Source organism: Diplodia seriata (genome assembly GCF_021436955.1).
Source record: "Diplodia seriata strain FDS-637 chromosome Unknown scaffold_1, whole genome shotgun sequence".
In the NCBI taxonomy this organism is placed as follows: domain Eukaryota; kingdom Fungi; phylum Ascomycota; class Dothideomycetes; order Botryosphaeriales; family Botryosphaeriaceae; genus Diplodia; species Diplodia seriata.
Genome location: NW_027117308.1, coordinates 647,907 through 660,378, shown reverse-complemented (window position 1 = coordinate 660,378; position 12,472 = coordinate 647,907). Strand labels below are relative to the sequence as shown.

The 12,472-nt window shown below is 57.2% G+C and overlaps 5 protein-coding genes across 5 annotated transcripts; 3 read left to right on the top strand and 2 right to left on the bottom strand.

The window, feature by feature from the left end:
• Window positions 1-185: 185 nt before the first annotated feature.
• On the bottom strand, window positions 186-1,076 carry SLS55_000203 (uncharacterized protein; the record flags this gene model as incomplete). The annotated part of the gene is made up of 1 exon (XM_066771717.1): window positions 186-1,076. The coding sequence occupies one exon, from the start codon at window positions 1,074-1,076 to the stop codon at window positions 186-188; it is 891 nt and encodes a 296-aa protein (XP_066636996.1).
• A 1,114-nt stretch (window positions 1,077-2,190) lies between these two features.
• Window positions 2,191-4,277, top strand: SLS55_000202 (uncharacterized protein; the record flags this gene model as incomplete). Its single annotated transcript, XM_066771716.1, has 5 exons — window positions 2,191-2,608; window positions 2,693-2,872; window positions 2,956-3,296; window positions 3,370-4,003; window positions 4,078-4,277. The coding sequence occupies 5 exons, from the start codon at window positions 2,191-2,193 to the stop codon at window positions 4,275-4,277; spliced, it is 1,773 nt and encodes a 590-aa protein (XP_066636995.1).
• Window positions 4,278-7,602: 3,325 nt separating this feature from the next.
• Window positions 7,603-9,782, top strand: SLS55_000201 (uncharacterized protein; the record flags this gene model as incomplete). Its single annotated transcript, XM_066771715.1, has 4 exons — window positions 7,603-7,724; window positions 7,773-8,395; window positions 9,218-9,667; window positions 9,727-9,782. 4 exons carry the CDS (start codon window positions 7,603-7,605, stop codon window positions 9,780-9,782), a joined length of 1,251 nt encoding a protein of 416 aa, XP_066636994.1.
• Window positions 9,783-9,815: 33 nt separating this feature from the next.
• PAD1 (phenylacrylic acid decarboxylase) lies at window positions 9,816-10,565 on the bottom strand (the record flags this gene model as incomplete). The annotated part of the gene is made up of 1 exon (XM_066771714.1): window positions 9,816-10,565. The coding sequence occupies one exon, from the start codon at window positions 10,563-10,565 to the stop codon at window positions 9,816-9,818; it is 750 nt and encodes a 249-aa protein (XP_066636993.1).
• A 407-nt stretch (window positions 10,566-10,972) lies between these two features.
• FDC1 (Ferulic acid decarboxylase 1) lies at window positions 10,973-11,956 on the top strand (the record flags this gene model as incomplete). Its single annotated transcript, XM_066771713.1, has 1 exon — window positions 10,973-11,956. One exon carries the CDS (start codon window positions 10,973-10,975, stop codon window positions 11,954-11,956), a length of 984 nt encoding a protein of 327 aa, XP_066636992.1.
• Window positions 11,957-12,472: the final 516 nt, after the last annotated feature.

Genomic DNA, 12,472 nt, shown 5'->3' with positions numbered 1-12,472 from the left:
AACCTCATGACCAAACACCGTTCATTGCAACCAAACCAGTTCCACCATGTATGTCACCTCTCGCCAAACGCCGCCGACCCAAAGCAAACGACCAAACCCTCTCCCGCCGAGCGCGAAAAAAAAACCCCCCAGCACCCACCCACCAGCAAACCGCCCGACCCCACCAACGCGCCCACCCACCCAGCTCAAGGCATCCACCTCGCCCACGCCCCCACAATCTCACCCTTCCACTTCTCCCACGCATACTCCTCCAAACACCCATTAACACCCCCATCAAAATCCAACCGCACCACCACCCCCCATTCCCCCACCCCATCAAACCTCAGCGCCGTCTCCCCACCCTCATCCACAACGACCATAGGCTGCTTGACCGAGACCCACGCCCTCTCGCCGCGCCGCACGACGACGAACCAGTGAGCCTCGCGCGGGTCGTCGACGATCCAGAGACGCGTCTCGGCGGCGTCGAGGAGGGCGTGGGGGACGAAGAAGGCATTGTCGTCGTTGTCGTTGCGGCGGCGGGAGAGGCAACGGTCGCGGTCGGCCCGCAGGCGGGAGCGGAGGGATGGTCGGAGGGATGTGCGCATCGGCGCGGGGAGTTCCCACGTCTGGCAGCGGTCTGCGGGGGCGTCGTTGTCGTCGGGGACGAGCCAGTCGCGGAGGGTGGAGTGCAGTGTCAGTGGGATGTCTAGGATGCCTTGTGGTCGAGGAGGAGGTGGAGGTGGTGCGAGATCGCCGAGGTTGTTGGTGATGCCGGCGGCGGTGATGAGTTCGTTGAGGCGGACACCTACGGCATCGTCGAGTGGCTTGAGGCGGTCGCGCTCGTTGGGGATGGGGTCGCGCTTGATGGTGGCGCGGTTCTCCAACATTTGGATGAGGCGGTCTTCCAAGGCGGCTACTCGCCCCTCGAGGTCGTTGCTCCGCGAGGCGATGGCCTGCTCGAGCTGGGTGATGGCCTGATATAGCTGGGCGATGGCCTGGTCCTGGCGCGTGTTTGATTCGCTGAGCTGGCGGAGCGGTAGCATGACGGAGAGGCGGTGCATGACCTCGGCCTGGAGGGCTTGCAATCTGTCATCCATGGTGATAGGCTTTGTCGACTGGCTGGCGAGTCGTATGGGAATGACGGAGTCTCACACGGGATGACCGAGCGTCAAGTGAAATGGATGAGATGCGTCAATCGCCGTGCAAAGAATGATGAGTGGAGAAAGCTGGCAGCAGGTCGTCTGGGTGCTGCCAGATACCCTCTTCGAATTTTTCACAGGGTCCTCCATCGCAGCTGCCCGTCATTTGAGACGGACCCTGAAGAGTGTGACGTCAGTGCGAGTAGACCGCCGCATTCACCTCGCCGCGAAGATGCAGACTACGTTGCGCCTCGACTGACGGCCAGGAGAACAGTACCGTCGAGAAACAACATGGTGGGTTTGGTCACGTCCTCCGTTGAGGGATGCTGTCAAGTGGTGGAGAGATGGGATGGTCGTCGGTTCCGCATGCAATTCTCGTACGCGGCGTGACATGGGCGTCGGGCGGTGATTGTCGCGCCAATGTTCTTCAGGTAATCAGACTTTTAGCTTGTGATTGGCTTGATTTGGGTGTTGTCAGTGGTGAGCGACGCAGCCTTACAACTCTTGCCTGAACCATTGAGAATGATGCGTTGCACAGATTCGATCCTGTCATCCAAGCTGCATTTTTAGGGGTGTTTAGTAGCTGACTGTAAGGGAAAAGGATTGGCGGAAAATGTGCGGCGTCGTCTTGGTTTCGCGATGGAGGTTTGGCGCTGGCATTTGTTCGTCTGTGCCGCTTTCTTACGTCAGACCCTACGGGGAGGGGAGAATTGCGGGCTCGGCGCAGGTTGTTTTTCACGGCAATGATAGGCAATGATTCATCGGTTCATTCTTGATTCACTCCGTCTCTCCACAAAATCGGCAGGCAACGCGGTGCAACCCCAGATCTGGTTGCATCGTGCATCTTCGGTAGAGAAGCCGTATTATTAAACTCGCATTAAAGAGGTTGTGAGTGGGGAGCTGACTTTCCCGAAGCAGTAAGTCCCAGACGATCGCACTAGTGCTTACAAGGACAAGACACCAATCGTGTGATATGTTATGCAGCACACAAGCTGCACTACAAATTGCCCGCCCACACCCCGCTTCAACCCTCTCTCGACCTCACACTTCCCCTCCCGCACCGGTCGCGACAATGGAAGGACCCACACCCGACAAACACAAAGCCAACCTCTGGCTGGCCTCGGCCGTGGCCGCCCTGGCCTTCCACGCATTCGTGCAATATATCGACATCCTCGACCTGCTGGTCTGGCACATGCTGGCCATCTTCGCCGCCGTCGGGGTCGCCATCTTCTACGCCGATGTGCACCTGTACCACTCGGCGCCCGCCGCCGCCGCGAAGGACCTCGCAACCTCGGCGACGAGCTTCGCCCTCAGCCTGGCCATCTCCATGCTCGTGTACCGCGCCTTCTTCCACCGACTGCGCCGCTTCCCCGGTCCGTTCGCCGCCAGGCTGACGCGGTTCTGGAGCGTGTACAAATCATCCAAAGACCTGCAGTACCACCTCGTGCTGGAGGAGCTGCACAAAAAACACGGCGACGTCGTTCGCGTCGGTGCGTCCTGACCAAATCACTCTCGCGCTCATCATGCAGTGTGACGCGACTGACGCAAACACTCCTCCACCCCTGTCCCTGCAGGCCCCCGCGAACTCTCCATAACGCGCGCCTCGGCGCTGCCGCAGATCGCGCAATGCCGCAAGAACGTCTTCTACCAGCAAGCGGGCTGGGACCGCACGCGGGTCGGCATGGCCGAGACGCGCGACCTGGACGACCACCGGCTGCGACGGAAGCCGTGGGAGAAAGGGCTCAGTATGAACGGTATACACATGCATACATACATCCTCCCCATCCCGCTCTCCCTCCCTGCCCACCACCACTAACACACACGACACGAACCGCAGAAGTCGCCAAGTACGACGCCGACATGCAGGCCACCATCACGCTCTTCCTCGACGCGCTGGCGTGCGACCGCGGGCAGCGCGTCAACGCGACCGACATGGTGGCGATGCTGGCGTACGACCTGATGGGGGTGGTGGCGTTCGGCAAGGACTTTGGCAGCCTGTCGGCGGAGAGGGAGAACCCGGCGATCAAGGGCCTGCGCGGGTCGATGCGCGCGCTGGGCGTGCTGTTCCCCGTGCCGTGGCTCATCAACATGATGATTAACTTGCCGGGCGCGGATACAGCGGGGGCGATGGGGGTGTTCCGGGCGTACTGCACGGGCTTGGTGGAGGAGAAGAGGGAGGTGTGTGTGGATTCCTTCTCCTTCTTCTTCTTCTTCTTATGCAGATTGCGTTGCTGACGACGGATGATGGCAGACCCTCAAGACGCAGTCAAAGACCGCGGGCGCCGCCGACCAGCCCTCGCCGCCGCCGCCACGGGACGTCATGTCGTGGCTGATCCGCGCCTTCGAAGCAGGCGGGCCCACCGCCGCGCCCTCGCTGCGCGCACTGCACTCAGACGGGCAATCCCTCGTCATCGCCGGCGCGTACGTCCTCTCCCTCCCCCCTGCCTCCCTCCCCCCATCTAACCCCCCCGTCCCTCGCAGAGACACGACCTACGGCACCCTCACCAACGCCCTCTACTACCTCGCCGCCAACCCCCACATCTACACCGCGCTCCAAGCCGCCATCGACGCCGCCGTCCCCGGCGGCGACGCATCCTTCACCCACGACGCCGTCAAGCACGTCCCGCTGCTCGACGCCATCATCAACGAGACCCTGCGCCTCAAACCGCCCGTCCCGTGCGGCAACCCGCGGCTGACGCCGCCGGAAGGGTTGAGGATTGATGATGATTTGTACGTCCCCGGCAACGTGCATGTGTGGATGCCGCAGTGGGTCGTGCAGCGTGACGAGAGGTATTTTGAGAGACCGGGGGAGTTTCTGCCGGAGAGGTGGATCGATGCCGAGGGGAAGGCCGGGATGAAGGGGGCGTTTTTCCCGTTTTGGGTTGGTGAGTGCATTGCGTTTCGTTGCTCGATCGTTGATGGGGGATGGATGGAGGTTGTTTGCTGACAGGTGATGTAGGGATGTACGGCTGTGCGGGCAAGCAGCTGGCGTATTGGGAGATGCGGAGCGTGCTGGCGAGGCTAGCGTTGCGGTACAACATCCGCTTCGCGTCGGTGCAGGATGGGAAGGATTTCGAGAAGAGTCTGTTGAGTACGTGGACGCTGTCGCCGCCGCCGTTGGGCATGTGCTTCCGGGAGAGGAAGGATAGGAAGGTTTGAGTGTTGAGGAAGTATGGACCGTTCTGTATGGGGTGGGGTATGTTGCAATATAAGGGCTGTCTACCGATCACTGCATTAAGTGCAGTCGGCTGTGCTTTTTGTTGCAACAGGGGAAAATCGTAGCAAAGTACAGAGACCTTGTCCAATGCTTTTCATTCCATACACGATCAAGATATTTGCTAGTTTCAAATAGGACGACGAAGGAAAATCTACTCGATGAATATCCTAGCCTCTTTCCCGCCTTCGGTGTCAAAAACAGATAGAAATAGTCCTATTCTTTCATACAAGCTTTCGTCCTCGTCAACCAGTCGCAAAATCAAGTGGCAACGCCGCGTAAGGGGAAAACAATATACGTAACCGTCATTTCCCAATAGACCGGTCTCGACATCTTCTGGTAATTCTCCATCGAAATAAGCACGTCCGCCGTGCAAGTTCAGTCCGTATGTGTCTGTTCCATGGTAATTTTTCTTCATCAATTTTGCAGGTATGAGAAAACCTGTTGCGTCTAAGCGGCCTTTTGATACGGCTCCAAACTTGTTGGAATCGTTCTCAAGCGTGTACTCAGCAACCAATATTCTCGCAACATTGACGTCCTCTGCTTGCCTTCTCGTTCGGTTGGTGTATGAATAGGAGTATGGGAAATTAACTCTGCTTGACATTGCTGCCCACGACCATGACGGTGCACCACGTTGCATATCCAGGATTTCCAAGAATGGTTCGGTGCGATACCAGGTTAGACCCTCGATTAAGTCGTGTTCCCAAAGCCCTGCGTAGTATTTCCAGCCATACCTTGAGAACTTTGACGCAATGGCTGAAAGTGCGGGTAAGCGGTCGCTCGCGTGTGTAAGATCCTTCCCAGAATACTCCCTCACGATATTGTACCAGAGATTCAGAGCATCTGAGTCTGAAAATGACATATCTTCAACGTATCCCATCTTCACTCTCCCAACCCGGTTATCTCGAGAAGAAATTGTGTCTTTGCTGACTCCACACTCGCACTCGGTACCCTTCCGGCATTCCAAAGATAGCTCATTGGCTTCAAAGCGCAGTATTCTTCGAGACAAGAGTAGCTCTTGGTGCACCCATGCTCGAGTGAGAAGTGGCAATTTCGGTGTGTAGGTGTTGTCAGGAGATAATTCGAAGAGATGATTCGGCAGAGGTTTGACTACGGCTTCAATAACGGCACCTATCGGTAGTCGTACATCGAGACAGGCCACCTGAAAAGACCTCATGTGCAGCAGTCCTCCTTCAGAATCTCTCCCGTTCATTGCTGCAATCGTCACGTAAGCGCCGGAATATATGTCGCCCATTCTGGCACATTCCGAGGCCCAGTCGTTCGGATCATCTTGTACTATGCAAAGTGCATCAACCCATAGATACGGAACGTGTAATGCCCAACAAACTTGGACGGCCTCCCAGATCGTCCTTGGGAGTTCCCTGGTGTCGATGATTTCGAAATGGCCTGTGCAGTTGTGCTGCATGGTTCTGGTGTGTTTCGAGCTGCCCCAGCAGTAGCTCAAGCAGGCATACCTGTCTGAAGTAGCCTGATGAGCTAACAAAGGAGCATATCCGTCCATTGTATCCTTGGCATTGCATAGCTTGATAGCTAACGCACCACCTTCTTCCCGTATCCAAAGAAGGCGTTTCGGTGAGCACCTTGGCAGCTCACATTCAGGATGCTCGCGGCAGCACCGTTGCAGCCAAACACGGGCTTTCTCGAGCTGCGAGTGCAGGAGAGGATTCAAAAGTTGAGTCATCCGTGATGATTGCAACGGCTTAAGCTCTGGAGGCCATGGTATTTCATTCCCTGATTTTTTTAGTGCCTAGTTCGTAAGTTGCGATCAGTATGGTACATACCAATAATGCCGAAACGATGTTCTTCCAGGCCCCGCGAATAATCAAACGCATGAACGATGACTTGATCATTCATACGGTAAACCTCCACTCTGGCAATCACCTGGAACCTCGTGGATCTATATCTAGAGGGCCACGCTCCACGGGGTACCCAATTCCACCCAAGCAGAGCATTACGAATCATGACACAAAGCCAGCAGCGCTGTTCAATCGCCTCGAGAAAGTCATGATCCCGGAGGTTGAGCGTCAGGATACCGTTCTCGATTCTGTAAGCTGCCCCCCGATCCAAGACTCGGGTCGGAGAATCAAGCTGTTGAAAATCGAATCCGCATATGTTGCATGGCATCTCGGATGAAGCACGCGACGTTTTTGGCGACAGAGAAATGCTCAGGCTGTAGCAAAGCAATGGTGAATCAAGGAATCAACGATCGGACGCAAAAATCGAATGAGGCGAAGAGATAGTGTTCTTTCTCTCACGATCATGAAAAATCTTCCCTGCCGCAGGTGACCAACTGATGGTGAAGCAGGATGATCGATAGGTGAAGGCTGCTGGTGGTGCTTTATAGCACCACCTGGTAGCAAACTACGCTAGTCCTAATCGATCTCCATGAAGCAAACAACCCGCTGCAGTCTCATGAAGGAGGGAGGCCTGCCGGCCCTGCCGATCACCAACTCATGTGCTTACGGTTACACAATATGCATGCAGCTCTAAACGTCGATTCGTGACCGGACAAGGCTCCGGATTTCCTTCACATTATTAAAAGTCCAGGCATAGAACAGTATGAAATACTGACATTATTCCGTTCTTGCGGTTTAGAAGTGGCTGGTAAACCAACTGATTTCACACCGCTTCCTCTTTTCCCGTGGCTTGGACAGTATGCGATGAAAGGCCAGCAGCAGCATCCCATTGGACAAGCTGCTCCCAAGGCTCCAAGCTAGCGCCACCCAACCAGCGCTTTCGAAACACGGATATAAATGCAAGTTTTAAATTCGTGCATTTACGTCTGGATCTTGTATTCAACTACCTACCTAAATGTTGTGTTTTAGAATCAGTGTAAAAGGCACATGGGTGTGTGCAATTTCTTTTGTCACCCGCCGCGGGAGGTTGGCGGATGGCAGGGGGTTGAGGATGGTAAGGCTGGTTCTGTGGAGGGAGGATGTGCCCGAGAGGCCATTGACGGAGGTTTTAAAGAGCGAGATGGAGGGTTGGTCAAGTTGGTGTTGCTACATGGTGCTGGAATCGAATTGATTTGGATAAGCGTAGAGCATTGGAATACCTACGGCGGCGTTTCCTTATCTCTGGTAAGACCGAGATTCGGAAAGGAATGACGTAGATGTCGGAATCTGCCCCACAACTTTGATCTCACCTTCGTCTCTCTGCCGATACCGAGACGCCAACACCACAGCGAAACCGAGTACACCGAACTGCCTCACCGCGACCTCGGAAGCATCGGAATCCATCGTCGACGCAATGTCCAAACGCAGCCGGTTCTCCGAAGATGAGATCAAGAGGGTGCTTGCAGCAAAGAAGCGGCCCCGAGGAAAAGGAGCGTGTTATCCCTGCAACCAGCGCAAGGTCAAGTGCGACATGAAGTGAGCGGTGCACCTCGGAGTCGCTGCGTATGCTCATGTGGACACCAGCAACCCTTGCGGCACATGCGTCAAACGGGACCACCCTGACATCTGTGTCTACAACCACAACGACGCGTCTGAGACCGACGACCGGCGCCAAACGCTGGACCATCCGTCTCCATTAGGCCACGAAAGCCGTATGTCCGCTTCCGCTGCAGCTTCTGGTGCAGATGCTCCAGGGAACTCTACTTCCTTCCTGGGCGAGAACTCGGCAGCGTCGTATCTGCGCCAGATGGGAGGAGCCGAAAGCCCCATTGCAAGAGACATTGTGCCCGCCCTGGGACTCCGCAACACCCGTGCTCAGTATCCCTTCATCAACGCCGAGACTGAGGATGAGAAGAGTCGCGAGCTTGCCAAGCTTCTGCCCACTCATCGGGAGGTTCTCAGCTTCTATCACGTCTACCGCGCCGTTGCCTTTCCGCTCGCACCTCTTATTGTCGACATCGGAGACTTTGAGTCGCACCTGGGTGCTTATCTGGAGAGACTTGCCGGCAGCAATCCAACCGGTCTTACGGTGACGAATGAGAGAGAAGAGGCAGCCCGAATGGCGCTCCTGCTTGCCACACTTGCGGCTGGCGCCCAGTATTCTGAGAGAGATGCTCTGGAGAGACGGAGAATATCGAGGGACTTCGGTACAATGCCTTCTTGTGTGCGTGTAACTACCACTGACTGTGAGCAGCAAAACGATCATTCCATGCTCTCCGCCTTGCAAATTTTCTGCTCCGACCACTTCCTACCAGTCTCCAAGCCCTGTTGATTCTCGGTACCTTTCTGCAGAATGATGGTAGAATTGCTATTTGATGGGTTGAATCTGGTACATTGCTGAAAATCTTGCAGGTAATGCAGACGCCGCGTGGGCAATGTGTGGAACAACCATGCGTCTTGCGCAGAGTCTCGGTCTTCATTCCGAGTACGGCATGGCGGAGAATACTTCCGACCAGGAAAAGGCCACGCGGCACAGGCTGTGGTTCGACGGCCTACGCTCACGAGCTGAAAGATTTGCTGACACGTTGACAGGTTGACCATCTCCCAGCAAGACTGCATCCTGTCACTCTGCTTTGACCGGCCCACTGCTCTTGCATATATGCCGTTTGTCGGCTCCAACGCCATCCGGTTTAATCAGCCAAACAATTTCCAAGAAGTAATGTGGGAGATATCCAAGATTGGTCTCAGACTCCTGGCCAGACGTACATCCTCCGATGCCAACGTGGAAAACATACTGGAAAGACTGCAAGAACTGGATCAAGTCATGGTCCAAGCAGCACCTCATCTTCGAGACAAGACTGAATGCACCACCCTGCAGGACAAAGCCCAACATTTTCTCCTTGCACAGCATCGCTCGTTTGCCATTGCCGCCGTTTGCCGGCCAACTTTCAAGAAACTTCAGCACAGGAACAACGACTCTGTATTCTTGAACATTCTATCTACAGGGAAGCATGCTCTTGCACATACAGTGAGATCTTTCTTGGACCTCCACTCAATGAGCGTGTACCCCACGCGCTCTTGGACCTGCATCCACGAGGCCCTGAGCTCCGCCCTTCTGCTGACGATCCTCGGGGAAACGAGAAAGTTCTCCGCTCTCGGCAACATGCAGAAAAGACTCATCGACGTGCTCCTCTCCCGAGCACAGGACGATTCTCCCGGGAGCATCAACAGCGCCCTCACCTCCTCCCATCTGAACGCTTTGAAGGCCTTGCAGCGCCTCATGCAAGAAGCGTCAGAGAGAGCCGGGACGGAATCTGTCGGCTCTCAGCAGGACCCTCATCAGGACCGTGCCGCTGCAGTCCCAGCTGATCTGGCTGTCCCGCAAAGTGACAATTTGGGGATCGCCGCCACGGACTCTGCTTTCGATTTCCTGCAGTCCGATCTTTCTCCGATGGCATTCCTGGATTCTATCATTTGGGGTAAGTCCCTTAATGTGAATCTCGCGTGGTGGCGGGTGAGAGCTCAATCCGGTTTCCAGACAAATCCCTCCCCGAAGACGACACGTCATTCCTCGGTTTCGAGTTTGGGGACTGAAGGCGGCACTTCTTCCTCGGTGAATGACCCTCTTTACTTCCGCATGCCCTCCCACCGCTCAAACCCCTCGACATGGATCCCCAACGAATCCAACATCCTCCCCACGCTCTGATCAATCAAATCCGCAATCGTCTTCGGCCGCGTATAAAACGCCGGCACGGGCGGGAAAATCGTGGCGCCCGCGCGCTGCAAAAACGCCATGTTATCCAGATGCACCGCGCTCAGCGGCGTCTCGCGCACGACCAGCACCAGCTTCCGTCCTTCCTTCAACGACACGTCTGCGGACCTCGAGATCAAGTCGTCGCAGTAGCCGGCGCGCACGGCCGCTAGCGTCTTCATGGAGCACGGCACGACGATCATGCCGTCGTGCAGGAACGACCCGCTGGACGGCGGCGCCGCCACGTCCTTCATGGCGTAGGCATGCGTCGCGAGCGAGTGCAGGTGCTCCCATGTTAAGTCGGTTTCGTACTTCATGGTGGCTTGCGCCCATTTGGAGAGGATTAGATGGGTTTCGATGTCGAGCGAACGCAGGATCTCGAGCAGCCGGATGGCGTAGACGGTGCCGGTGGCCCCCGTGACGCCGACGACGATGCGGGGGTTGCGTTGGACGATGGGGAAGGGGCTGGCTTTGCGGGTGATGGGGTTGGTGGTGGTGTTGTTGTTCCCTGACGAAGTGGTGTGGATGGTCCGCCAGGTTTGGGTCCGGACGGAATGTGGAAGTGCGGTCTGGGTCCGGACTGCGCGGGACAGGTGTTGAGGAAGGCTTCGACTGGTGGACTGCATCTTGAAAGTGGTTTCGTGGGTGAGGGGCGACGAGCAAGAAAGAGACGAGATACCCTACGCTTTACTTATACGGATTGAAGATCACCAACACTCGATATCCTTAAGTATAGGACGCCTCGGTCCCACATGGTGCTCCTTTTCTGCGACATTTCCCTGGCCGATGCCGATGCCGGTCCCGAAGCCGAAGGGGCCGAGAGCCCCCGACAGAGTCCGAGCACTCCAACGGCCAATGATCTCTACCAACCAGCATCGCCACGCTTCAATCTCTCCTGATATCGCGGAGAATGTCGGCCGAATCTCCTCCAACACACCGCATGTCGTGCGAACGGGCCCTCAGCGCAGTGCGGTATAAAGGATACACGGCGTCATGACGGACACTTCTCCATCACCCCCCGCAACCACCCACAATGCTCTCCCAAGTTGCACGAAGCGCCTCTCGGGCCACGTTCAGGCCACTACGGACAGTGTCCTACTCGTCAATCCGTCTGAGCCACAGCTCGCCGCAAGATGCCCCTCATCTGAACTTCCGCTCGTTCGTCGAGGCCCTCAAGAAGGACGGCGACATCGCCGAGATCAACACCGAAAAGGACCCCAACCTCGAAGTCTCCGCCATCATCCGCCGCTCCAACGAGACGGACGACAAGGCGCCGCTCTTCAACAACGTCAAGGGCGCAAAGAACGGCCTCTTCCGCATCCTCGGCGGCCCCGGCGCCCTGCGCGACCCGGCCAAGGGCAAGTACGGCCGCCTGGCGCGGCACCTCGCCCTGCCGCCCGACGCCAGCATGAAGCAGATCCTGGACAAGATGCTGTCGGCGAAGGGGGCGCCCGCGATCCCGCCGCGCGAGGTGGCCACGGGCCCGTGCAAGGAAAACATCATCAGCGGCGACGACATCGACCTCACGGCGCTGCCGGCGCCATTGATCCACCAAGCCGACGGCGGCAAGTACATCCAGACGTACGGCATGCACGTGCTGCAGTCGCCCGACGGCTCGTGGACCAACTGGTCGATCGCGCGCGCCATGGTCTACGACAAGCGCCACCTCGTCGGCCTCGTCATCCCGCCCCAGCACATCTGGCAGATCCAGCAGATGTGGAAGAAGGAGGGAAAGAAAGAGGTGCCGTGGGCCCTGGCCTTCGGCGTGCCGCCCGCGGCTATTATGGCTAGTAGCATGCCGCTGCCTGATGGCTTGACCGAGGCTGGCTATGTTGGCGCCATGACGGGAACGCCGCTGGATGTTGTCAAGTGCGAGACGAACGACCTGACCGTTCCCGCGAACTCGGAGATTGTGTTTGAGGGCATGCTGTCGACGGAGGATTATGCGCCCGAGGGCCCGTTCGGCGAGATGCATGGATACGTCTTTCCTGGCGATGCGCATATGTGTCCCAAGTAAGCAAAAGCGAATCAACCCATCACCTTCACCACCATCACATCCCCACCTTCCCCCCTTCCTACATCCTCCTCCTCAGCTCCCCCCTCCTCCCCCACCACCGCCACTAACCCACGCAACCCAACCACCCAGATACACCGTCAACACCATCACCCACCGCAACCACGCCATCCTCCCCGTCTCCGCCTGCGGCCGCCTAACCGACGAAACCCACACCCTCATCGGCTCCCTCGCCGCCGCCGAGATCCGCCAGCTCTGCATCGACGCCGGCCTCCCCGTCACCGACGCCTTCGCGCCTTTCGAGTCGCAGGTCACCTGGTGCGCATTGCGCATCGACACCGCCGCTCTGCCCGCCCTGGGTCTGTCGCCGGAAGGACTGAGGAAAAAAGTGGGCGATCTGGTGTTTGGGCATAAGGCGGGGTATACGGTGCATAGGGTGGTGCTGGTGGGGAGCGATGTGGATGTGTATGATGGGAGGGATGTGTTGTGGGCGTTTAGTACGAGGTGTAGGCCCGGTGA